At 32.7% G+C, this 27,831-nt stretch overlaps 1 protein-coding gene across 1 annotated transcript in view; it reads left to right on the top strand.

The window, feature by feature from the left end:
* Window positions 1-27,261, top strand: part of LOC106708049 — a 51,879-nt gene extending 24,618 nt beyond the window's left edge. The window contains exons 2-12 of the mRNA XM_045679641.1: window positions 18,782-18,887; window positions 19,224-19,335; window positions 20,409-20,575; window positions 20,862-20,945; window positions 22,325-22,423; window positions 23,034-23,152; window positions 23,944-24,099; window positions 24,410-24,644; window positions 24,735-24,947; window positions 25,062-25,314; window positions 25,420-27,261. Coding sequence (XP_045535597.1) covers window positions 18,782-18,887; window positions 19,224-19,335; window positions 20,409-20,575; window positions 20,862-20,945; window positions 22,325-22,423; window positions 23,034-23,152; window positions 23,944-24,099; window positions 24,410-24,644; window positions 24,735-24,947; window positions 25,062-25,314; window positions 25,420-26,640 — 2,765 coding nt within the window. The 3' untranslated portion in view covers window positions 26,641-27,261. The remainder of the gene's footprint in view (window positions 1-18,781; window positions 18,888-19,223; window positions 19,336-20,408; window positions 20,576-20,861; window positions 20,946-22,324; window positions 22,424-23,033; window positions 23,153-23,943; window positions 24,100-24,409; window positions 24,645-24,734; window positions 24,948-25,061; window positions 25,315-25,419) is intronic.
* The last annotated feature ends 570 nt before the right edge of the window (window positions 27,262-27,831 follow it).

Below are 27,831 nucleotides of genomic sequence, written 5' to 3' on the forward strand. Positions count from 1 at the left end.
CTTGACAAATCTGTCAGTTCGGTTTAGATCGTCTTAAGGTGCACATGCAACCACGTGACGTTACTATATTTAAATCCAATTCTATCTTAACAATCCTAAATTACTTTAGTAATGACAATGATTGTATCATCGATAGTTATAATTGTGGTAATTATTACAACAGTTATTTAGTTATGAAGTTTCATAATAGATTGAATAAATAAATTGAAAACGGGTGATTTATATTCCCTAGCAAGGAATAATTTGTATGTTTTAATTAAACGACAAATCGCTCCTTCATAATGTAGCTCAAGGGACTTGTATCTCTTCATAATTTTAACTAAATCAGTAAAATCCGTACACAAAAAATAATAAGGTATAATTTAAACATTAAAATACATTGATGTTAGTTCGCCAATTTGTAAAACTACTAATAAGATAAAATCAACTATGTTTACAATTTTACGGTGACATGACTATAATTTATGTAATTAATTCTATGTTTCTCAATTTCCTCATACATGTAGCATTAATGCATAGCATAATCCCCAGTATAGATTGAAACATGAATCACATTTAAACTAACGTTCATTTGTGTGTGGTGAAAGCTTAACTTAAACCGGTCTATACGTGTGTACATTCACGTAATGACATCTTTCCCGAGAGCACTTTAGATCTACATGCGACGTAATCACGAGTATATTGAAACCGAATTCAAGATTTATCATTTCAGTAACGTAAGCCATTTTATAAAAAATACTTTCAAATTGCATTTACATTTATCTTCGGCTGTCCTTTAAATGTATACATATACGAAGCACTATGCTTCCGAATAGTAATTATAGTTAAAAATGCGTTAGTGCTATTTTGCAGTACGACTTGGAATATGCAGGTCCTGGGTTCGATTCTCGCCATGTACCAATGTGTTTTTCGATTTTCAGTTTACATATCCGACGTTCTTACTTCATTCTTCAAATATATGTGTGAAATCAACCCGCACTGTGCCATTATGGTTAACTATGGCCTAGTAAGACCTTACATCATAGAATCATTTCTATAATAAGTTATTCACGAGACTTTGGACTAGTCGATCCTAACTTAGAGTAGGCTTCGAGCCCATCAGTGGTGATTATATAGCTGATGATGTTGATGAAATTTTTTATAATCATTTAGCTAGTTTTTTTCCTTAATAAACATTCGTATTTATAATTAAAAAAATTATAACATCAATTAAGCATTTACAAATAAAAAACAAAAAACTCCACTTGAATATTGGTTTCCTTTATCGAGTGCTCTCAACCCTACGTGGTACTGAAAAAGTACTCGATCTGTAGCTGGGTACACTTCAACGTTGTGTGTATTGCGAAAATATTGACTTTTCGTACAGTGGACGAATAAAAAAATAAATTCGTGTAACCCGACTGTATACATATTTACTACATATTCATATAAAGAAATAGAGTAGATACATAGTTATGAAAATAATATTAAAAATCATACAATTCATTACTTTTCATTTTTAAATCCAAGTAAAACTATTTTTATTTGTCGGTTTCGACTGTTTTGACACTTTAATTTAATTTATAAATTTTAATTATTTATTCTATTTTCAAAAATAGAAACAACATGTATCAATATAGTTACTGTAGTGTAAGCTCACATTAAAACGACAAATGACTGTCTATTTCAGATACATTAAATAAGTATAAAATTTATATATAAATAAAATGCTTAGTAATTTAGAAAGAGTATATACTTCGCAAGCATTAAGCGATTGGTTCAATATTGTATAACACTCGTACTTCGAATTAATCGTTACAGCATGTTCTGTTTACGACAGCCCTAATGGCTTAGGGTCCAGTAATTCGCAGTCTTTACACTGATTACTCCGTATTTATTTCCTTCTTTCTATTTATGTCGAAAACTTCTTGTACAAACATTAGATAATATTTTTTATCGGGAAAATTTTGTATACACGGACTTAATAAAGAAATGAGATTTTAAGTGTATTTTAACATTCATCTAGAAATACTTTAGAACTTCTTTACAAACATTTTTCTTCTATCTAAAAAAAGGTCTATCTCTATAAGGAATAATGTGATAAAGATTGCCTTGAATACAATTTAATTTTCCACACAACATTGCAAAAATTTTAATGTTTTTGAGTCATGTAAAATAAAATTTTATTTCTTTATCTGTTCTTAATTCAAAAATAAATTTCCTCAATTTCATTCGCTCAAATGTTGTATAAAATTGAATTCGTTTGCTTTCCAAGTCGCAGCGGATAGAGGCGACACATTTTAGATGTATTAACACATCGCGGTCTTCTCCGCATTTTCAATACAATTCTTAACACATTTCTATTTTGCAACGAAATTATAATTGAAGATTTGATTATATGGTCATTTATTTCTACTTAAAACTGTGAGATTACACTCCTTAAACATAAAGTAAGGAGGGCAGCTAAACAATTTGCTATGTAACAAATTAGCCTACAACATTTTTTTTCATCTATAATCAATTAATATAAATTACAGATATGTAATAGACCTTAAGTTAATATAGAATAAGAAACATGTAAACTTAGGCTACGTTTGTTTTTTATATAATATAATATATAAATACATAAATAAATAGTAATGTACAATCAACAAGTAAGCTATTTTATCCTTGTCTATTTGAATGAATGGATGATGGTTCCTATAAATCAAATCAACAAATTGAAACTGATACTAATGTTCTCTGTGACGTAATCCATCAATGGCAAAACTTGCTGTCTCTGAGAGTCCGATGGGAGGTGACTGACAAATAAAAACTTAGTTTTGTAGGACAGTCACACGGCGCACAGTAAAACCGGCACAAGGAATTAATCGAAAAATCATCGAGAATCTTTAAATTAATTACACAATGACATAAACCGTTTTCCACCAAAATAATAATGTCAAATCTCCTGAACCGTAACAGTAACTCGATAGTAATAAACGAGTGGCATTCGCAAATTAACCATGGCAATGTATAAATAGGTTACAATGAATGAGCGGCGTACGCCTACGTATAATTTAAATGTGCTTTAATTAATATCTATTTAAACGAAACGAAATGCAAATGCATCAGTAGGTATGTGATTGTTTTTTTCTATATTGTCATCTTAATTATTCTTACTTATATGAATCTTACTATTTAATATTATAAATACGAATGTTTCGATAGATGGACGGATGGCTGTTTGTTTGAAGGTATCACCGGAACGGCTCAACGGATCTTGATGAGATTTAGCACAGATGTAGAACATAGTCTGGAAGAACACATAGGCTAGTACGTTTTTATAATACTGCGCGACAGAGTCTTGGGCGACAGCTAGTATAATATAAGGGTAAACACACACTTTTTTTATAACGCAGTATCTTGGCAATAACAGTGTATTTTTGAATAATTTCTTTTCACGCAATTAAACTAAGTAGGGCGAGTAAATTGAAAGAAATGTTAATACGAGTAAGAAAAGAACATTACAAGCCAATAACTACAAAGATGCAGTTGCCATGGTAACGGTAATTCTCTGCTAATGACGAAGGCCTTGGTTGTCATCTGAGCATTTGAATGTTGACATTTGCAATTGAAAGTTTTTCACAATGTAAACAATAAAACGAAGTTTTTCTGTGTTACAAAAATGAATGGATTTTAAAGTGGATGAAGCCGCACGGGAACAGCTAGTTTTATTAATATGAATGGAGAGATCTTACAGATATAAGGGCAAAAAGGTGCGATATCTTTCCATTGTTCTAAATTTGAAACGCCTTCTCTTACCTTTTGTTTTCTTTCACTAGAGAAAGAGTAATGACACGTCTGCCCTACAATGTTCCTTAGCACATTTATTATTCAATATTTCTGTGAGAAAAGCGCAGATTGAAGCTTGAATAAAATAACTGTTCGACGCCCGCCGGCTAAATGAAGTATTTTTCGGTCATTTTCTACGTCTGAATATAAATAAATGAAAGGGGAAAAAATAGCGGGTTACGTAAACATAATAAATAGCATACATTTTCTCGCTTTTAAATAAAAATATTTTGTGTTTGTTTATAACAATAGTTTTAAAACATTTTATGTTTTGAAAGAAGTAACTCATATTCAGAACAACATGTTACAACCTTCTAATAAAGTTGTTATAACCAAGATTGTTAGACATAATATACATTTATGAGTATGTTTAATAGTTGTAGACGCTAGCTATAACAACATATGTTGCACGAATTATCCTGCTCGCCCGGTGAAATACCACCACCAGACAATAAGGGTGAAGCGTAAGCAATTCCGCGTTTCGTTTGATGAGTGTGCGTTCCGGTCTTAGTTTTAGTCCTTTTCCCCTTCCCACTCTTTTCTTATAAAGGAAAGGATGAGTATGAGAGAGGAATTTCTTGGAGGAGGGTACGCGAAGTAAGGGGAAATACTTTCTTGCTATGTGTCTCGGTCGATTAATGGTAAGTAACACATCTGCAATTGCGGATGTCTATGGGAAGCGTTCGCTTCGCTATTTCAGCGAATCGGTCGCTTGCTCGTTTGCCACCTTATGATAAAAAAATATACTGTTTAAGATGGTAACCTTTCCATTTATTATACATTTTTCCTTCAACTTATTTCACGCTGTCTTCGTTTAAAGTCGAATGTCTTTCATTGTTTCAATTCCGTCCTTTATTCAATCTTCAAGTAAAAGGAGGCAAAAAAAGAGATTGTATAAAAGAACTGTTTGATGCCGTTTCTTATCCGTCTACGTTGTTCCTTTCGTTATGTTCCAGGTTTTATAGAAATTCTAAAATAATGAGAGTAAAAATACAAATATAGTTTGTAGTTTTACAAAGCAATTCTTAATGTAGCTTCAAATGAAGTCTTGACTGAGCTTTTTTTTTTAATTATTTTATTTCTTTCGATATTGTACACATTTTATTATTTACTAGCTTTTACCCGCGACTACGTCCGCGCGGAATAAAAAAAAAATAGAAAACGGGGTAAAAATTATCCTATGTCCTATTCCTGGTTCTAAGCTACCTGCCCACCAATTTTCAGTCAAATCGATTCAGCCGTTCTTGAGTTATAAATGGTGTAACTAACACAACTTTCTTTTATATATATAGATTTAGTTGTAGCGAGCCGAAATTCACAGAGGCTACCTAGAGATGTCAGGAAGACGATGTGAATATTGATGTTTAGTTACGCGTTGATATATTCTTGCACTGTTTATTTATGTATTTTTTTAAATGTAATTGTTATGTGTTATTTACTGTTATTATAAAATATGTTATCGTGTAAACTATTATGTAAAGTAAGTATAGTGTCAAATTGGTTGTATACTGTAAAGATGCTATGCAGTTGTTTTTAAATAAATAAAATAAATATTTTTTTTTATCCAAAAATAATTCAATTTAACAAGTCTTTTCTCGACAGCCAAAGCAATTGGCCATATCTTTTCTTTTTTACTAAAGATATTTTAATTTTCTTATGTAACATTGTTTAGAGAATAACCTTAGATTTGATCCGTGTAATATTTTTTTTTTCAAATATATTATAGAAAATCTTGTTTCGCCGCTAGTGTTCTTAGTACAGTCTTAATAAACCTCTCTCAAACTTTTAAATCCAAGAACGTGCAACGTTGATGAAAGTTATAAAAGTTTTCAGTAGTACTTATTAAAAATGTAGCTGCGATGAAAAATGTCGCGGAGTGAACTGAATTTGCGCTATGTCTTGTCGCTTAGCGGAAAATACCTTAATAATTCTTTTTGAATTAAACTGCCATAAAGATTATTTAAAAATTATAACAATCAAATAGTCGTGGTGTAGTATTTACTCTCTTCTTTGCGTTATGGTAAAATTTATTAGCATGTTTTGGCCATGGTAAGGGCACAGCAGCGCTCTCAGATATTAATTAGTCCATATAAATATACTAGCAATTTGTTCGGTGTAGTGTCAAGAATATCTCTAAAAGAAGTCGACCAACAGCGATTCACAGATGTGTATGAGGCAATGTATCAAAGTAACATTGACAGTCCCCCAAAGTTACCTTAACGATTGAACACAGTGCGCGTTGGAGATAAAAACTCGTTCCCCTTGCATTATATCAATTAGGGGACCCTCATATGGCTTGGTAGTAATTCCTCGAATTACTAATAGTAATAAATATACCAGTGGTTTACTGCGATAGTATGTACGTAGTTTATCATCGCAGGTTAGGACAAATAACAATGTATAATTTTTTATTAGTTGTTAGATTTTTTGTTACTAGATTCCATCTGACTAATATTATAAACTAGCTTTTACCCGTCCGCGCGGAATAAAAAATAGAAAACGGGCTAAAAACTATCCTATGTCCGTTTCCTGGTTCTAAGTACCTGCCCACTAATTTTCAGTCAAATCGATTCAGCCGTTCTTGAGTTATAAATAGTGTAACTAACACGACTTTCTTTTATATATATAGATGCGAATTTCTAGATGGATGCATGGACGTTTGTTTAAAAGTAGCTCCAGAACGGCTCAACGGATCTTGATGAAATTTGGCATAGATGTTGAACTTAGTCTGGACGAACACATAGTCATATTTTTTTAATTATGCGTGGACGGAGTCGTAGGCGACAGCTAGTACATAATAATTTGTATTTATCAGAAAATATGAAGAAAAGTTATAATTAAAATGTTATTAAATAAAAGTATCTCATGTCTAGTTTTTTTTTTTTTTTTTTTTTTCGGAAAATAAAATTATTCCACATGGCAAAGGTAACGAACAAACATCCTGTATTAAGATAATTTTAGCAAAGGAAGATTTTTCTCATCGTATAAAAGTGTATAATATGCGTTATTCGAGACAACAGTGTTTTTTTCATTGTTCTTGAGTCACAATGAATGAAAGGACTTCATTTGGTGGCCGCAGCGGTGACGAGGTTGACGAGTAACAAGCTTTTTCATTTCGGCTTTCATTCAAGTTCTTTTATTGAATAAGGGACATTAACAGATGACAATAAGGGACGTATACAAAGTCGTAACAATGGACTTTGGGTGGAAATCCGAAAAAAGGGCGTTATATTTATTGTTATAAAATCTCATTAATTTGACCGTCCTGTGTATATATTTATTTTTTATATACAACATATGTAAATCTTACTAATATTATAAATGCGATAGCTTAGATGGATGGATGGATGTATGTTTGAAGGTGTCTCCGGAACGTCTCAACGGATTTTAACACAGATGTAAAACTTAGTCTGGAAGAACACATACGCTACTCATTAAATTTATTTTTAACTTGCTTTTTCCCGCGACTCCGTCCGCGCGGAATAAAAAAAATAATAGAAAACGGGGTAAAAAATATCCTATGTCCGTTTCCTGGTTCTAAGCTACCTGCCCACCAATTTTCAGTCAAATCGATTCAGCCGTTCTTGAGTTATAAATGGTGTAACTGACACAACTTTCTTTTATATATATAGATTTCGCACGGACGGAGTCGCGGGCGACATTACTATAATCATAAAACAACGTATAATAAATCGTTAAGGTCACATCATACTGATTGCAGTTAGGGATGAAGAAAAGGAAATAAAATGCATCAAATGAAAATAGAGTGTGTTTCGTGTCACCTTTATAAATAAACTAGCCATCGCTAGCAACTTTATCGGCGCGGTATTAAAAAAAAAACCTTAAGTAACCTATGTGGTCATTCAGACTTTGTTCTACGTCTGTGCCAAATTTCATCAAGATCCGATGATCCGTTCTGGAACCTTCTAAAAAACATCTATCAATCCATCCATCCATACATTATATTTTTAATATTTTTAAATAATTTTTTTTTTCTTTTGTACTTATAAATATCTTGTAGGTGTTTCAGCAAACCTATTATTTGAGATATTCGATTCAAAAAAGTATACACCAGGAACGAGTAACAAACAATTCTTTTATTCAGCCCCCACTGCCTGCGTCGCCCCTCCCGCCCGCGCTTTCACCGGAAAATTGAACAAGGGATGAAAAAGAAACAATGGAAAGGATGCGGCTAGGCTTAATATTTCAAGACAGGGAAAAAATACAAGAAAATTAAAATGGACTTTATTATTGTCGAGACGTGCTTTTTTGTTACATCCTGTATTTATATAACAGTTTTACATAAACTTGAATATTCAAATAGGGTAAACGAATAATATTTGACTGACGCTGACACCACCGACAAAGAAACATACCCTAATTCCAACCAGAATTTTTGTTGCCAATTTTTAAAGAATTAATTTTATTTAAAGGACCCTAAAGTTGTTAAAGTGTTAAAAGCCAAGGTTAAGGTTAATGAAACTGCTAAACTGGAGGTAACAAGTTCGAATATTGCTTTCAACCAAATGTCAAAACAAATTTAAGCTTGTAATTGTTAACCAATACCATTAAATAAACTATATTTAATTTCGACAGACACTAAGTTGGACTAGAAACAAGTATGTTTAAATGTACTAGCTGTCACCCGCGACTCCGTCCGCGCGGAATGAAAAAAAAAACATTAGTAGCCTATGTCTGCTTCCAGACTATGATCTACATCTATGCCAAATTTCATCAAGATCCGTTGAGCCGTTCTTGAGTTACCTTCCAACAAACTTCCATACATCCATCTAAACATTCGCATTTATAATATTAGTAAGATTTCACAGTCACACTAGTAATAAATAAAAAAAGTTGTAAACGAATCAAATCTGAGTTCTTATTTATTAAGGCTAATCAAAGGTACATTACCTTCATATAACTATATTCCCTGAAGTAATAAGGTTAGTATAAAGTGGGCAGTAATAATCACAGTACACCTTCCCGTGGGGGAAATAATTGCAGAACAAGCAATTTTAACACTTTACTGGCAAACTTCGTTTTCATATTTACAGTCACGAAGCGTCGCAAGTACTATTAAGTTAATTACTTAGTCCCCGTGTTAAATCACGACATGTATGTGTGTGTTTTGATTACATATTTTGTATTTGCACTTTAATAATAAATATAAAAACGATTACTTGTGCAGACTTATCGATTGAAGATTTTACAAGATTGAAAATATATTTATTACTATCTGTCGACCGTAACTCCGTCCACGCGGAGTTAAAAAATAATAAATAGTCTATGTGTTCTTCCAGACTATGATCTACATCTGTGCCTAATATCATCGAGATCTATTCAGTTGTTCTGGAGATACCTTCAAACAAACATCCAGCCATCCATCCAAACATTCGTATTTATAATATTAGTAAACTAACAAGTATTTCTTTTTATGAAAATTAAAAAATTGAATACAAACCCGTGTGCATTTTACAGGAATATGAAAGTCTATATAAATACGATGTTATCTTGTTTTTTTAACCTTTACAATGCCACATTTTTAAATTGCGAAATGCATGACACTTTGCCTAATTTAATAAAAAGGTTATTACTTAAGAGGTTTGGTATTGAGGTTTGTCGTGTGGCACGCTACATCGCGGTGGCATTTTACGGTAAAATCGGAACTCAATAAGTGTCAAATTCTATTTAACTTTAATGTACATTACCTACTTTAATTATAAACATTTCTTACATTTTTAATTTTTGCTAATAACAAATGATTTTTGTTGACTTGAAATACCACTGGCGTAAAACTTTCTATAAAAATACGCATAATTTAAAAGATTAAACAACAAATTATTGGTTTAATTATTTTTAATCATCAAAAGAGCTGGTTAAGAGTTTTCTCAGTCTTTTAATTTCTTTAAAAATTTAAACAGAATTCACAAGTATTTGAGAACTTTAAATTCTTCCTTTCATGTCGCCTTTATCTCTGCATTAATTTATTCAAACTCAGTTTTACCTTTTACTAAAATTTAAAAAGATTAATTATTCATATCTTACAAGATAGCAAATATATAGATAAACATGATGATGCTTTCAATATATTAACAAAGTAAAAGTCTTTAATGCTTCGATTGTGAAATAAAATCTATTCGAGAGATTGAGAAATTTTAATTTCAGGAATCTTTTCAGTCGATTGTTACATTTATCAATAGCCTGTCGGACTGTCGATTCATTGTTATTTCGGGTTGTCGTGCCTTTTTCCTACGGACGGTCGGCACTGTATGTGTTACATATATATCTAACAATCGTCATATTTGAATTCACTTTTTTGTCGCAAATATCCTCTTACAAACCACCAATACTTGTACTGTTGTATGTTATGAAATACTTAGAATATTGGTACTAACATAACAATTGAAAGATTTTAGTAAGTACAAGGGGAAGTGGGGTAAATTAAAAATAGGAGAAAAGGAAAATGCATTGAGTATTGGGCAAATCTTTTATTTATTCAATTCGTGAATTATTCTTCATCACAATTAAATGTATTCAATTTATGTATTTAAATTCATTCTTAATGAATAAATATTGCAAGTTATTTAGTATACAAAGTATGATAATGTAGTTAGAGGTTCAGTGCACTCTCTAATTGTTCCCAGAAGTTACCTCGGTCTCTGGAACGAAAGATAACGCTTCCGACTACACAAATTTAACTTTGTTGAAAGTTAACTTTACTACACTTTAAGTAATGCAAAATAACCAGTAAATTTAAATTTGTAACTGTGCTGTTCGTAACTAAGGTATATACATATATTACAATGATGTAAATTACGACATGTATAAATAAAAATTATTATTTCGACATATATCTCACTTCTTACTAATATTATAAACGCGAATGTTTGGATGAATGGATGGATGTTTGTTAGTAGGTATCTCCAGAACGGCTGCATGGTGGTTGAGGAAGAACATAATCTGGAGGAACACATAGGCTTATTAAGTTTTTTTTAAATTCCACGCGGACGAAGTCGCGGGCGACAGCTAGTAATACATAATTCTTAGCTCAAATCTCTGATAAGTGTTTTGCTTAAGACTCAATTGCTGTTATGACAGTAGCATGCTAATTGCTTTCGCCTCGTCTTATTCTTTTAACGTGTTTTTTTGCCCTACATAAAGGTCGAAAACTCATATTATGTTTTCACTGGCAAAAACTCTGTAAAACAATATACAGGATGTCCAGGAAAGACATGTATAACAGATACCTTAGACGATTAAGATTTTACTTACTTCTATCAGAAGTTGCGTAGTTTAGATGCCTCCAATGTTTATAAATTCTGTTTCATTTGATTTTTGTTCTCTTCTTAAATTTGGTATTGTTATATTTTATTTTATTATTTGGTATACTTATATATGTTGAATTACCACGTTGTACACGATTTTCCCAAACAACCTGTATATGCCTTTGTAAAAGCAGTGTGATTTAGGTAGTGAAAACCTAAAGTTATGTTCAACAACATCTGAATAAGACAGAGTCAAGTCAAAAATGTGACGACCAATAATTTGAATACTAACCCGATTATTTAGTGACAACAAAATAATGACACATCCGTAGGGTGAACGACGGATGTCACCCGTTAAGCATTTCAATCATCTACTGTGTGGTATAAATTGACAGTGAATATAAAACGAACTACATCATAGCACATACTCCCTGCTATAGCAAATTCAAAACCATAATGGCGGCCATACACGAGGTATTTCCAAAAAATTGGATCACCTTACGGCCAAACACATTAAGCAGCACATTAAGCACAAACTAAAAACTGCGGTCCGGGTATGGCGAACAACTACTGAACCAACGAGTGTTAGAAATTTTTTACATCGGATATTTTGTATTATTTTCTTATGAGAAACAAAAAATTAAAATGTTGAAAATGTATATGCTTTAAGTGTTAATTCGCAATATAAAACTACAGCAAAAAATATTGTATGAACGAAGCTTGACAAAGAACTTGTAGCTTCATTAGTTCGTTCATTGAGATTTTTAATTTCAACTAAGTGCTCGTATAGTTCAAGTTTTAATCGTTCAACTGAAATTCTTGTATAAGAGTACTTCTCGCTTTATATAATCTGATCAGTGAGATGTTACGAAAGTAAACTACTCGAAATTGCGTAAACTAACGCCTAGTATAGATATTTTATAGCCCGGTGAAGTAAAATTAGTTAGGTATTTATCACTTAGCAACAACATTAACAGCTTAACAACTTTAACAGTGGTTCAATCAACAACAACATTTGTTGCACGAATGGGCCGGCTCTCCAGGTACAATGATGATGATCTCCGTGACGTAATCCGTCAATGACGCACCTTGCTATCTCCGAGAGTGCGACCGGAGATGACTGGCAAATCCGAACTTAGTTTTGTAGAGTTTTGAACGACGCACAATATAGCCGGCCTTAGTAATCATATGTGTAAATATAGGTAGGCTCGGGTCGAGTTTTTCTAATTTGGCGTTCCTCGTACAATACCGAGTGATCGACGGGCCGTGTCCGCGAAATAATACCAGTCCCACTCACCCTGATGAAGGGCCCACGACGGGTTGAAAATAGTCGGTGCCGACACCGGACAGATAATGTGATGAATGAAAAATACAAGCTTTGTACCTATTATTCAAAACACGATATCAATGTATTTGTTAACTAGATCTTATAAAAGAATATATTGAGAAACATTTAAGTCCTATCAACTTTATTTACGCACAGATTAAGCAAACCAAAGTACACTGTAAAAATGTTTTTGGGGTAAAAGCGTGTTCATGAGTGATTTATGCGTCGGTTGATCTTTCAATGTCAGACTGTAATTTACAAGTATGTTCTGACCATTTGTTTTGCTGTAAATATTGAACGGCTGTGAACAAATAATCTCGAACAAAAAATAGTCTCTATTATGACTGGTAATTTTTTTGCATTCGGTATTTATATAACGTCATTAAACGTAGGTTTCTGAGACCAAAATCCTCATTTGAAATATATTTATATTTATATTATATTTGTTTAAGATAATTACAGTTATGACGATTTGTTTTATGTCGAGATTTTCGTCTAAGAAACCAACGGTTAGGGGTAAACTTACAAGTTCCGCTTCATCATCATCATAATCATCATCATCATCGTCATCATACTTTATCTGCCCGCTGCTGGGCATACGCCTTTCCCAATACCTTCCACAGTACGCGGACCTCCGTTCCGCTTCAACAGTCGTCAATGACAACTTGAAACGATCACCAGCAGTTGATGTGTTTTGTACACGGACCACAGTTTTGCTTTCGTTAAAAAATGCTACCGTCATGATAATTTTATAGAGCTACCCGTGTAAGTTGACCCTTATTGTATAACTCTTTGTAGAATTACTAAAGTTATTCAAACCTTAAATGAAAGCTGAAAAACAAAAGAGATATAAAAAGGTAATCTTTCACGTAACAAAAAAGTTTACGTGACTTTATCTCCATTGAAGTTATCGTGAAGTACATCAGCTATTTGCTCTATTCGACTACGGCAATTCCATTCATCAATCAATGTCTTTTTATATTCAGATTTGTTATTCATATACTTGATTTCGTAATAACCTTTTTGAGTAACACAAAGTAGTATAAACAACAATTGCATTCTTTTGTTACACAAATGTTGTTCTAAATGCAGATTTATTGCTTAATTTCATATGATTTTTGGAACGAACTTCCTTATCGCGCGTTGTGAAAGGGGGCTAGACGGAAAAAATTCTTACAAAAAGTTGTCACGACACTTTTTGCTGTCTATCTCTCTCTCACTTATAGACACAATCCCACTGCAAATAGTCATCATGAAAACTATAATTTTTTGACTTTTGGTGTAATTTTTTGACCTTGTTGTAATACATTGTAAGTTTTAAATTTAATGGATAGGAGATTAATTTCCTTGACTGTTTTAACAAATTGTTCTTTACCTGTGTGTTCCATTTTCTGTTGTTACATAATGACAGGAAATCTGATCGTCGGTTTATTTGGATTACATTTATAATTACCTGAATTATTTCAGAGATCTCTACTTTATGTCATACAGATTTATTTCTCTGCCAGTTACTTAAGTAAATTATTTATTAAATGTATAAGAAATAATGTGCAGGCTGTTTGCTAATGACTTGACGTCCATTGAAGTGTACCGACAAATAGACCGAAAGGGACCACCTAATATTGGCAGACGTTGAACGATTTCCAGGCATTAATCACAGTTAACAAGGGTTAGTGAATGTTCAGTTCAGCCAGTAAGTGAATAAAAAGATCATAATATAATTTTTGAATAATGTAACAAATTTTTTAACGTTTGTAAATGTTCAAAAATTTTATTTTTACGATAGTTTTTTGTCTGTGGTAACTTCTGGCTGAAATAATTACTTCGATTAACAAAAGAAAATACTTATATTATTTCTATAACATATAAGTCTATATCATTTATTAATGTTTACAATTTTTTTTCTTAAAACTTGTTAAATTTTTTGCCTAGAGATTAGAAGTTTGGTAGGTACATTCACGAAAACCGTTGGTAATAGTACTTTAAAAACTTAAGTACTTAAAACTATAACTACAAGCTGAATTAACTCCTTTTCAAATCATTATAATGAAAGGTTTTTCGTTGAACAAATTGTGTAGAAGAGCGCTCGAGTCGGCTACTTGCGAATTGTTCCCGAACTTATCTCCAGCACAAAAGTGCCGTAGATAGCCCGGCGCTCTCCACTTCATTATTTCGACTTTGTTCAAGCGATGCAAAGTAAATTTACTATTCTTTTAATTACACAATTTTCACTGAGAGCCAATAAATTTCCGAGCGGAGAGTTTTAAAGTGTTTAAACTGCAGCTTTTCTATACTTTTGTACGTTTCACAGTGTTGAATGATTTTTTATTCTCTTTGTTAACGCTCTATGGTACATTCGTGATAATTTTAAATACAAACCGAATTTATTATGACTTGTGAAAGTCCTTTTTCTGTATATACTCTTCCCCGTACTCAAGTCTTAAGCTTGTTGCAGATTAGGGCAGTATTCACTTTCTTTAATTTAGCGATATCAAGTAACTATTTGCTCGTTTGTCATCTTTTTTTTTTCTTTCTTCTAAGAAATCATTAATTTGTTGTTTTTTAACTGTGAGTCACCACTAGACACATGTACACAAAATATACACTCCCCCTTTCTTATATTTGAATAAAACAAAATCAACATTAGAGTTAATAGTTGACATTGACGACAAAGTCTAGTCGAACCTGACAGTTATGTTTTTCTCGCTTATGCAGGTTTCTCTCTAACCCGACTGGACTATAACTCTTGCTTATAGAAGAAGTTTATCGTTTCTCAGGTTTTCACTGATTCAGGTTCAACTGTATATATCACATAACAACTAAATTAACTGTCAATATCAGAACAATTTTATTATCTATCAATTATAAGCTGTTATATTAAATAGGACTTAATGTAAGTAACAAATAAATACCTCGTATGTGAAACGTGACCGGGTTGTGAATGGTGCAATGGTCGCAATGGTGCAATGAGTGTCCACACAATACTCTGTGCTTAAGTGTCGCTCGGCACGGGATTGCAGTTTCATTACGTAAGTGTAAACACGCTATACATTCGGAAAAGACCAACTGAACAAATACGTGCCATTTTTTATACTTACTTCTTTGTAACTTAACTCTTATTAAATAGGTTTGAAGTAATTATGGATTTCCATTTACCACAATCTGGGGATATTCTCTCCTTTTTAATATGTTTTAAAGATTCCAGAGTATTATTTGGACTTATAGTTGTTTTGATACAGTGGAAATCCTCCTCAAGGTGATCAACTGACTGAAACATTTTAACTTCGCAAAAATACGTATTAATAAAATAACTTTATCTCGACATATCTCACGGTAAGTTAGCAATATGGTCAAACTCTACCGCAGACAATATTTTATTGCTTCAATAAGTAAGTACACTTAGGAAAATTGACTTAGAAATATTTTGCGACGATAGTAAAGCGTTCACTGCAATGTTTTCAAAAAATCTAAATCAACGTTTCTAGTTGTAGAAGATTGTGTATGTACAGTCTAAATAACTTTTTTCTACAACAGATAGCCTATGTAGTTTTTTTTTTTCTGTTTTTTTTTTTTTTTTTTTGGATTTTTGTCTTTTTATACATGCCAATCCCATAGTGCCTTTTTCCTTTTAATAAACGAGCTGGCATAGTCGAATCGCCGCCATTGAGGTCGGGTCTGACAAAATTGAAAAAATTAGACCAACATCGATGGGATTAACTTTCAGCTCTGCGAACAACAGCTCCCGATCCCGTCTGTTTCGCTCACACTCCAACAGCAGCCTATGTAGTTGTAAGTCAAGTAATCTTTTATTACTGATACGTGGAAAGTATGAAAAATTGACAAAATTGAAAAACAAATGTATGCATTTGCGGAATTAATCTTATACAAGATGTCCGATAAAGACGTGTACAATGAAGTACCACAGATTTCTGTAGGTTTCATGACAAAGGTTTTTGTTTTACAAAAATCATGCTTTTCATATGAATAACTTTTTGAAATATTTGGATGAATGTAAAATAATTTGCAAACTTTAAAGCCCTCTATTGGCCAAAAGAACTTAGAGGAAGGTAGAGGTAAGTTGGGTAAAATGGCTTATTTTCAACCAAAGAATCTATGGTAATCCATTGTAAACGTCTTTCCTGGACATCCTGTATGTTAGTAAACAAGACGCAATTTAAATATTATACTGATAGTACTCAGAAGTCTTTTAAATGGCGTAGTTATATTAAATTACTTGAAACGTACGTGAAACTGAAGCCTCAAATATTCCACGACGCAACTCAGATACCGTTCAATATTCCGACCAGCAAGTTATTTTTATTCAGTAGAGGGGTTTAGCGAATGCCTTTTAACCGCAGACATAATATTTTATTTGTGTTACAAATACACTCCGCAAAATAGAATCGAGAAAGTAATAAAATTTTTAGAATACTCGGAATCAGCGATTCGGCCAAAATAAAAATGAATCATTGTTATTGCTTCTTTATGAAAATGGAGTAATATCTTTAAAATTCTTAAAGCTTAAGTATCCTTAAATACTACCGTTTTGACATATTGGCGGTTTAAGACATTATGGAGCCCAATGCGGTGGAATGTTTTTCAAATACTTGAATATTTAAGAATTATTTATTAGAATATTGCGTCGTTGACAAATAATTTAATAGGACGTTTATTGATAATTGACGGAGGTTCAATAGGACGTAATTTTAATAGGTTAATGAACTAAAAGTAAATGTATACAAGGATAGATCAACAGCTGTGTCATTCATTTTGTAAAAACACTGGAGTATAATTACTTGTAATCTCTCTATTAATTAATAGCTTTTTAATTAAATAATAAACACAAGTAATACAATACTCGCTGTACATTTCATAGATATACTACATCTTTTTTTAAATGATTGCCTTTCTTTGTCCATTCCCTCGAGCAAAGGAGCCTATATAGAGTTCGTATTGATAATGAATGGTTTTATAATTTTATTTTGAACGTGGAGTTTGTTTTTTAAATGAAACTTTAAATAATTTTTAACTCTAAAAAAACAACATAAAAGTGAATTAAAACGAGAAAAATCTAAATATATAGATCTAAATTATCTAAATAGGCTTAGTAAAAAAAAACTAATAATTTTAACAACAAAAAAAGGCCAAGCATTTTTATTCCAGGTCCTAAATGTAGTGTAAATATAAAGTACAATCGCGTGCAAAAGCTTATTCGTGCAAGTAAACGTGTTCTTAACTTGTTGGCTTTACCTTGCTAGCTAAGTCACTACAACAACTTGGATCGCTTCGAACGTATGAAATTAGGATTATAGACCAAGTACCATCGCAAAGGAATAAGGGTTTTTAATTTAAAATGTTTTTATGCATAATTTGTGTACTACATTTACCAATATAAAAATAATGTCTTATATTTATTTAAAAGATATGTTGCCAGCAAGGGGTTCGGACTTTACCCGTTGTTAGAGTGACTGAGCTATATACTGGCCCAGTTCGGTTTGGTTGACTTTACATATATCTTTAGATTTCTTCGTAGATATATTCAGGTTGTACAATGTTTTCATTCATCGTAAGAACGTCGGATTAATATACGTATGAATTCGAAAATTAAATAACACATTGGTGATTAGCGGGGACTGAACCTGGATTTATAGATTTCGGTCCGGACCGGTCATGCCCTTAGCAAGTGTAATAACATAAATTATTTAATTCTATTAAGATAATTCTACGAATAAACTAAATTTCTAATTAATAATTCGGTTCGAATTTTAAAAACAAAACAAAACCATTAAGCTAGTGAATTTTTAATAAAGATAAAATTCAAGTCGATACTAATTTAAATAACTTTATTGCGTCTTAGTTTTATCGAAATGCCTGAATTGCGTTTTCAACAGCGGAATAAAAGTACCTTCTAGCAATCAGCTGATTAAACTAACAGTTGTAAACGATTACATACTTTATGCCAGACTAAATAAAGTCCATTTTACTATGTCTCTGTACTGTACGTATGACCTACGTTAATGGTAACTTAATGCACAAATTTTCTCAACAAGAAAATTAAATGAAAGATAGTAATTCCGACTAAATTAAGAATTTTCTCCGCTTAATTCGGAGAAGTAATACTTGTAAGAATACTTCTATATTTAAAATGTTTTGTTAATTTAAATATGATCATAGTTGAAGAAATTTATTTCCTACCCATGTCAAAAACATTTCATAGCAAAATACTTACATATTACGTGGTAGAGAATAGCTGTCATTGGGGCTCATTTGCTTTAACATTCGACTCCAAGTGGGAAGCGAATTAAATTCTTTCACTGTACTTGTTTATTTCTTATGGATGGTGTTCCTAATGTTACATTTTTATTCTTTTTTTTAGATTCAAAACGGGACCACTGCAACAAAACTGTAGAGATCTATGAAGATGTTTCATCACCTCCTGTGACCGCAGATAACTTCGGAAGACCGCTCACTTGCACGTATAGGTGAGCAAGATATTAAAGTACCTATTAATATAATACTCACTTAGAGACGTTAAATTGTCTGTTCTCTCAAACAGTCCCTTAGTATAATTTTTTTAGTAAATACACACTAAGAGAGTACATCAGAGGTAATTTAATCACTGGGAAAAAAACTTAGTCCAGTTTCTGACCAGTATTTTTATAACATTTTAATGAATACTAAAAGTGTATCTGAATTTGTATTTTATTTAATCTAAGTCTTATTTACTATTTAAGTTAAGTAATCTTTAGTTAATTTAATGCATGTATATTTATTTTATTTATATAATGTAGTAAAAAACTAATATGTTTTATCAACAGGTTTAGGGCTTTCCGTGGTTCTCCTAAAGATTGGATTCTAAGGATAAGGTTCAAGAAATTCAAAGTTGGTACATTGATAAACGGCACTACGTGTCATAAAGGTTACATGCAGGTAAAAATATTCTTGTACTTACATGTAATTAATTGTGTTTATTATGTATAAAAAAATACGACACAAAACGTACCGGTTTCCATTGCCCAAAACATCCTCAAAAACATATTATTATTTGATACGTCAGTTATTTGTCCGTGATTTTTTTTTAAATATGATGCGAAAGTAAACACTAATGTGATATGGATTAAAAAAAAATTAATTATTTCTTAACTTTGTCAATCATAAATTTAAGGTTGAATATCTTAATTACATTTAAATTGAGGTTAAGATTAATTAATTGGCCTAAAAATTGTCATCATTAAATTTTGGGCAAAACATTCGAATTTGGAACGAGGGTTCTAAAATAATTTGAAATTCGTTGTTAATTTTCTGATTCTGCTAATTAATTTTTGAATGTTGAAGGGTGACGGAATTCGGGAATGATATCCGACGAACTTTCAACCAATTTGGACGTATAATAACCGAATCTCCTGCCAAATGCTGAACTCAAATTTAAATTGATAAGCTTTCTTGTTCTTACTTATATATATTTTAAGATCTATATAATAAGTTAATTTGTACATAACAATTAAAATAAATGAGAGACGAATTATTCTTAGCCGTTTTTTTATTTAAGTAAATATGTTTTACAAACTATAAAATTTATATAACAAGCATTTTTTTTACTTTTTAAGAACATTATACACGTGGATATTCTAAAATACAACAACAGGAAAAATTTTAATTTCTCTAATTGTAAAATTTTAAGTCAGTATTATAGGTTAATATAATGTTCGTAAGAAACGGGATTCTTACCACGATTAGGCTGTTTGAGTATTATAGTATTATAGATTTCTTTACACACTACCGCGAAAGCGAATTAGGATTAAATAAGTAATACGAAAACACAAAAATGTGACGTAGAGTTTGCTCTATGTTAATTCCGAGTTTTGACTATGATCCTATCAACTAAATAAGGTTAGTTGTAACAAAAAAATAAATAATGCCAGCTTCATATCAAAGTTGATTTATCTTTGGTTAGCTTTCGTGGAAGTTTAGTAGAGGCTTTGATGATTTTTTCTTATTTTCAGATTGTTGATGGCAACGCTAAAACAGATGTATCAAATAGAAAGGAGCCAGGATTGTTTTGCGGCGAGATCGAACAGCCTCAGACTTTTATATCGGAAACGAATTTCGTCAAAATAGTTTTCCACGCCGACAATTTTACTGACCAGACGTATTTTAGTTTCGATTCAAGGTTTGATATTTATATATATATTAGTATTTATTTCTTACCGCTACATTAAATTTAATGACCAAAATTTACTATTTGTTTTTGGTCATTTTAAAAGGCAAATGTACATGCAATTGACAAATTTCGTCATTACTTTTCTTACAGAACTTTTTAAAATTGGAACAACATAAATTAGTATTTCAAGCCAATAATTTCCATTTTTTATAACACATATAGGATATATAACATTGTTTTTTATTTCAACTATGTCAACGCTATTGTATATGTATTGGTATGTGTTTATACACAGAGCGGAACAGCAGTTCGAAGTTTATTTGCGTTACGGTCAACATCCTGAGTTGTATCCAAATAGAAGAGGAGAAGTTGTTGCTGGGTATGTAAACATAATAACTAAAGTATAATTATTTAAAAATTTATCTGTTGTTATTTTGTCAATTTGTCGTAAACAGAATCGCAAAATTTGTAGCCAACCATGTTTGAACTAAATACATCTCTTATCAAAATTCTTCGGAAAAATTTCCTAGAAACAAAACAAAAGAAAATTGATAGTCATATAGAATTCATAAACAAAAATATAATCACATTTTTATTTGAAACTAGCTTTTACCCACGACTCCGTCCGCGCGGAATAAAAAAATGCACATAAGATAAAAAAGTTCCTATGTCCGTCTCCTAGTTCTAAGCTACCTCCCCATCAATTTTCAGCTAAATCAGTACGACCGATCTTGAGTTATAAATAGTGTAACTAACACGACTTTCATTTATATATATAGATGAAGTTCTAAGCGACTCCTGAAATTCACATCAGACAATAGCGATTAGCTTTCCATACGAATAAATCCAAAATTTTCATCACGTCCACATCAAAACCCCTTTGATGTTCGTTTTACAATTTGATGGGGAATCCCCAATTCATTGGAGCATAAGTGAAATAATGATTGGCAATGTCGAATGTTGCGGATCAATCAAACCTGTGCATTCAAATGCTACAGAGCAAATAACAATTGATGAAATAGTTTAACGAAGCGTAAAGAAACTTAATGAAATAATAGCATGAGTAAACATTGATGTTGAACGAATATAATTTGAAATTCAAATTGCTAACGTCGATTTTGTTTTTTAACAAAATTTTATTCAGATCGAAATGTAACTAAAAAAATAGCCGAATTTTTTATCTACCGCTCAATTTACTAAGCGTTTCTGGCCGTTATATCAAAATATCACCGAAAAAGTAAATTTTATTTATATTAAATTTTCAAAATTATACAAAGGAACATTTACCTTTAACGCTCCCTTGACCTATCAATGCTACAATAAATATTCATGGGACATTTCGCGCAGTCCATTATTAAAGTCACTCCAGTATCCCCAATCAATCGTCCAAAACGACTTCGTAATCCAACAAATCATCTCAACGGCTCGCACCCCGAATAAATCAAATTCCAAGTTGCCAATTACTTAAAGGGCTCTCCTGAAAATGTCACAGAAAGCGTCGGAATCATTTTCTGTCTTCAAATAGCCCACCACTTCGGTGGGAACGTGACCGAAATAGTGAATAAATCGAGTCGAATCGCAGAAAAGCCGTCTCGGATACCTATTATTGCAGGCGCGTGATTTATGTCAAATAATCAAGTGCGGAGTCGACGGGGGCGAAGTGGCATGGGGTATATACCCTTGAAGTAACATTAAGGGAACGGCCTAAGCCCTTCGAGTGCTTTACAAACTTACACAAGAGGTTATTTTCGTCTACAGATCTTACTGCGAACGTGTATTTCGGGATTGTCGGCTTCAGACGTGTTATGTACAATCCGCTGCCTACCCCGGAGTGTACCCGAGAAATCTTCATTGCAGGTAATTTAGCAATTGCTAAAAACGTAGATCTTAGTTTAATATTTCTTTTTGATTGAAATTCATGAATTAAGTAATCTTGTAGTGAGTTTTGGGGAATTATAAAATAATTTTATTGTTAAACTAGCCGTCTTCTTTTGTCAACGCAACGCATAAAAAAGTGGCCTATAATATTTTTGCATACATCAGCTACCTTGCAATCAAAGTTCCGTTAAAATCAGTCTAGCAGTTTCGGAGATTACCCGGAACAAACGCAAATGCTAACGTGAAGACAGAGGACAAAAATAAAAAAAAGGTTATTTATTACAAGGAAAGCTAGTACAGGAAAAAGTAGGAAAGGAAGTACATTATGCTCACGAAATACGTTTTTTTTTTAGTTATTACATACAGACAGTACAATTTAGTTGCAATTGTATAGACTTACAAGTTACATATAAATAAAACAAGCGTATTAAATTGAAGTCTCATATGTGTTAAGAATAACTGATAAATTAAATAATAAAAAATTCATCGGGACACGTTGAAGGATCTTTGGGGATAGTAACGGACCCTAAATCAATCTAATCGTAGCTCGTTGTGGAAATAATGTTAAATAAATAATTTTATATCGTAGATACCACCTGAACACACGGCTGCCCTACATAAAGCTGTACATAGAAAATGAAGAGTTTAATATAGACGGGCAGCGCTGCGAGAACATAATGACGTGCCCCATGAGACCAATAACTTCAGGTATGAAGCTTTATTTTTTGAAGAGCATAGCATTTTTTTCTGGAATAAAAAAGTTAACTTGGCTATAAAATAAAGCTTCAAAGCTATAAACTATGTATTTTGTATTTTATAATAAGCTATATATAATTTAATTTTATCCGAAAAATTAATAACTAATAAAATAGTCTAATTTCTCAACCCATTTCATTCACTAGAACAAATGTTCAAATTTCGTTTTTTTTTTTGTTTAAATCTTTTGATTTATATTTTGCATTAAATTCCTTTTCACCGTCTTTTTATAAAATGTATAATTTCAATATATATGTAAAGAGAGACAGATTTCTCTTGATGTTAAGTATATTCTCCAAGGTTACTTTGTTATTTATTGCAGTCGTGAATAACTTTCATCCAATAATAGGCTCTAAACTTTTATAGCTTGTACCAGACTTCCTGACGATATTAAACTGTCGAAAGTTGTTTTAACGATAATGGGATAAAATAGCAATCAAAATTTACTATTTTAATCAAAAAATACGACGGATGTTATAAAGTTACCAATTTTATAGAATAAAATCAAGAATTAAAAAGAAAGACAAAGAATAACGAGAAATTTACGATATTACCATGATGTTACAGAATTGAATTTGCATCGTAATACGTTCAACTTGCAGTTATCAACCCTTAAATATTTAAAACAGTATTATACTATACTAGTACAATACTTGTAGTATTCTATGATAAAAAATACTTTGAGAAATTAACAAAAAATTTGGTATCCTGTGTACATCATAACATTTCATATATGTTCGTAGGATCAGAAAATTGTCCTTACGACTATATAAGAATCTACGATGGAAAGGATGAGTCAGCGTCTGTGATCGGTACATTCTGCGGCATGGGAAAGTTTCCGTATTCAATTATTGGCACTTCCCAGGATTTGTTCGTGGAGTTTGTCAGCTCGCCAGCAGGTAATGCAGGAGTTTGCGTTTGGATCTCTAAATAATAGTAAAAAAAAAAATCCATTATCAAGTAAAAATATTGTCAATGTTAGATGAAAAATTAAATTGCCTGTTTATCTGTTTTTAGTTTTTAGTGACATAGAAATTAATATTATTCTTTTTTCAAGAATGCCTCCTAAAGATCTATCTATGTTTCAGCGTAGATTTATGTAACGTATATCCGCGTAGATAACTTGAAAACTTGCTTCATCTATTTTTAAATTTCTGTACTTTCCTCCTAATTTGTAACTTTTAATTAATTCTTTTGTTTATTTCATAGGTCCTTTACTTAATACTGGATTTCACTTCAACGTGGGCAACTGGCCGGGTCACGTGGAGGCGCCCGGCTCACGAGTCGGCACTTGTGACTGGCTGCTCACTGCTGAGTCTTTAAAAAAGTCGGGAGATACGGAGGGGATATTTCTATCAGTGGCCCACTGGTATCCACCGCACACATCTTGTACCTATCTCATGCAAGGATTCCCCGGGCAAGTGGTGAGGTTATACTTTCCAAGGTGAGTTTCAGTAATAATGTTCTGTGCAATTAATTTCGTACAACAACGTTTAATAGTAAAAACATTTTGAAGAAAAAAAATATTTTACAGCTTCCGCATTAACCGTATAGAATCACCAATAGTTCCATGGAATGGTGACTGTGGAGAATCTCTTACACTGTACGATGCCCCTCGACCCGATGATGCGCGGATCATCAAAACATTTTGTGACACATTCAGCCGACCAATGGAGAAACACGACTTTGTTTCCACAGGCAATGCAATGTTTGTACGATTTGAGAGCAAAACTGGAAGCTATAGCGGGTATGTCTTTCACTGTTGATATTTGGAATAGATTACAAATCCGATAAAATAATTGCAAAGAACATCATCATAAAAATATTATTAGCATCAATAGTAAATGAACAACATTTACAGGTCGTCGCTTTACTACTGGGCACATTACGACTTCTTCAACAACACACGTTTCGGTGAGCCCGTACAAGGAACTGCCTGTGACGAAGTAATAGCTTCATGGAAACAAAGAGCTGGTCGTCTCAGATCACCTCTCAATACTCTTGTGTATAAACAAGCACCGCCTGGTGAAGATGTACACTGTCTATACAGATTCGTTACCGATAAGAGAATATTCGCCAGAGTAATACTAACAATACTCAGTGTTAATTTTAAGGTTTGTTCATAAATAATTATATGTTTCTGCTTCTGCTAGCTAATTATTTAGTAAATATTCAACTGTTCGTCAGGAATTTTGTGCAACTTTGTTTTAATTTTGCAGGAACATCCCTATACTGCAGTGTCCTGTCAAAATTGCTACGAAGATCGAGCTGATAAACTAATAATTTGGGAGCCACACCCAGGTGGTAGAGTTGTGAATACGTCAAGCGGTTTCAGTACCACACCTCTACCACTTCATTTAGCTGTGCAGCGATCACTCGGCTCATGTCTTTGTGCTAAACACGCTAACACAGTGTCCAGAGCCAGACCGTATAGAGTTGTATCATCTGGAGAGTCTTTAAATTTGCAATTGATTGTTGACAACGCTCACGCAGCGGCTTCCTATTTCAAAAATCCTTCACCATTATTTGAAGCTCGTTATGAATTTGTACACGGACCACTCTGCGGACCAGCTGTACTAGCTGCCGCTTTAGATGGAGAAATTGTATATCCACATTTAGAAGCCTTAGGCTACACTGAACCTCCGAAAAGAATTCAATGTATATGGGATTTAGAAATCGAAGAGAAACGTGATATTTGGTTACATTTTGATAGTATCAAATTTGCATCTCGACACTGTGACGACGGTAACATTCAGATCTATTTGCCAGGAAGAATTGAACCGTATCTCTCAATTTGTGGTGAAAACGTATCATTAGCGCGAGAATTGCCTATACTTTCAGCTGGAGAATTAGGATTTGAATCCTTAGACGATCCTTTGGTTATAGAAAAAGAAAAAACTAGATCGATACGAATCGTATTTATCGGCAGTGCCTCACCAGCAAGGGCTGCATTCAAAATTGCATGGACCGGTTTATACCATTTGCCTAAAAACTCGGATGGTACTTTGATGACATCACGGCTAACAGATGGTGGTAGTAAATCTAATTCAGGTCAAGGTTGTGATTTTATCTGTCCAGGAGACGAGGCACTTTGCATTCCAGCAAGATTGATATGTAACGGTGTGGTGAATTGTCCAAACGTTACAACCACTGAGAGGAAATTCTGGAGTGCAGAAGACAAGAGAGCAAGAGAATCTTATTCTGAAGATAGTTTGCGTAGGCTTGGATATCTTGACGCGATAGGTGGAATACCTTTTGGGCAGTTGCACGATGAGGCTCCTGAGCTTTGCGCGGGTGCTAGAAGTGCTATAGGGGGAGATTGGTTGGCGCCTGCGTTGGGTGCAGGTTTGGCGATCGCTTTAGCCATCTGTGCGCTGGGTGCAGCTTGGCGGCTATGCTGCCGCAAACGATCTCCCGATGAGGAATCCCTGGATTACTGACACGCGGCCCGCGGCGCCCCACACGCGCCGCCCTCTCTGCGCTCCCGCTCCGCATCCAGGGACTTTGGACTGGACTGGAGTCTCCATTGACAGACACCCTACTGAGCGCCACAACCCTCCTTCGTTGATTACTAGAATTAAATCTAACATTTTATACAATTGCATTGAATAACAGTATTACCTAGCGTGTAAAGTTGTTTTGTACATATTAAATATACTAAAAATAACTAGGGTATTTTGTAAGAAAAGGCATAAAGTAATGCTTAATTTTACCACGTACCTTATCTGTTAGCAACGCGTTTGTTTGAAATAAAACGGTGAGTATAAATTGTTGTACAAGTGATTGTTATTCCTTATTGTAAATTTTGTAAAGAACAAAATTGTCATTTAAATTCATTCAAACGTTTGGAGGAAGTGATAACAAAATATGGCGTTCAATTCGTTGTTACGTATAATAAGTGTATATATCCGATATTTGTTCTTTGTCTAATGGATGCTTGAAAACGAACGATCATAGGTTTAGTACAAGGTGATAGTAGCCGTATAATTAACGAAGTAACTATCTTATTAATGTTACTATAGGCTATAGAATTTATAAGCACAATTTATATAAAACGATTTAACGACTAAGTAAGATTTTGTTTCAAAAATTTAATGCTATTGAAAGTCTGACATACAATGATGTAATGTAAACTATTAAACTATAAACAAAGTTAAGCTTTTGAATAAAATCAATACAAAAAAAGTTAATACTTGAATTCATTTAAACATTTATTAATAAACCTTGTAGACCATGGATGGATGTCAAATTTTATTGATTGTATACATTGAATCTTTTATGTAGTTCGATCAGTAACTCTCATACTAAAACAGCAATGTTTTCTATCTTAGCGAGTTAGTGTGAATATTATTTATCAGTTAGTGTATCTAAATATTAAAAAAAAAATTACCCAGGATATATTTGTGTTGCTGATAATGAAAAGCAAATTTTTAAAATTTTTGTCTGTCTGTCTACCGGGCCAGTTTTGTTCCAGGTAATCTCCGAAACGGCTGGGCCGATATTGACAAGACTATGACGGGAAGGTAGTTGATGTATGCGGGCATTTAAAGGCTACTTTTTTTTTATTCCGACATGACGAAGCCGCAGGCAACAGCTAGGTTTTAATATACTTTGGTAGATTTATTTTATAA

Source organism: Papilio machaon, chromosome 10, assembly GCF_912999745.1.
Source record: "Papilio machaon chromosome 10, ilPapMach1.1, whole genome shotgun sequence".
NCBI lineage: Eukaryota > Metazoa > Arthropoda > Insecta > Lepidoptera > Papilionidae > Papilio > Papilio machaon.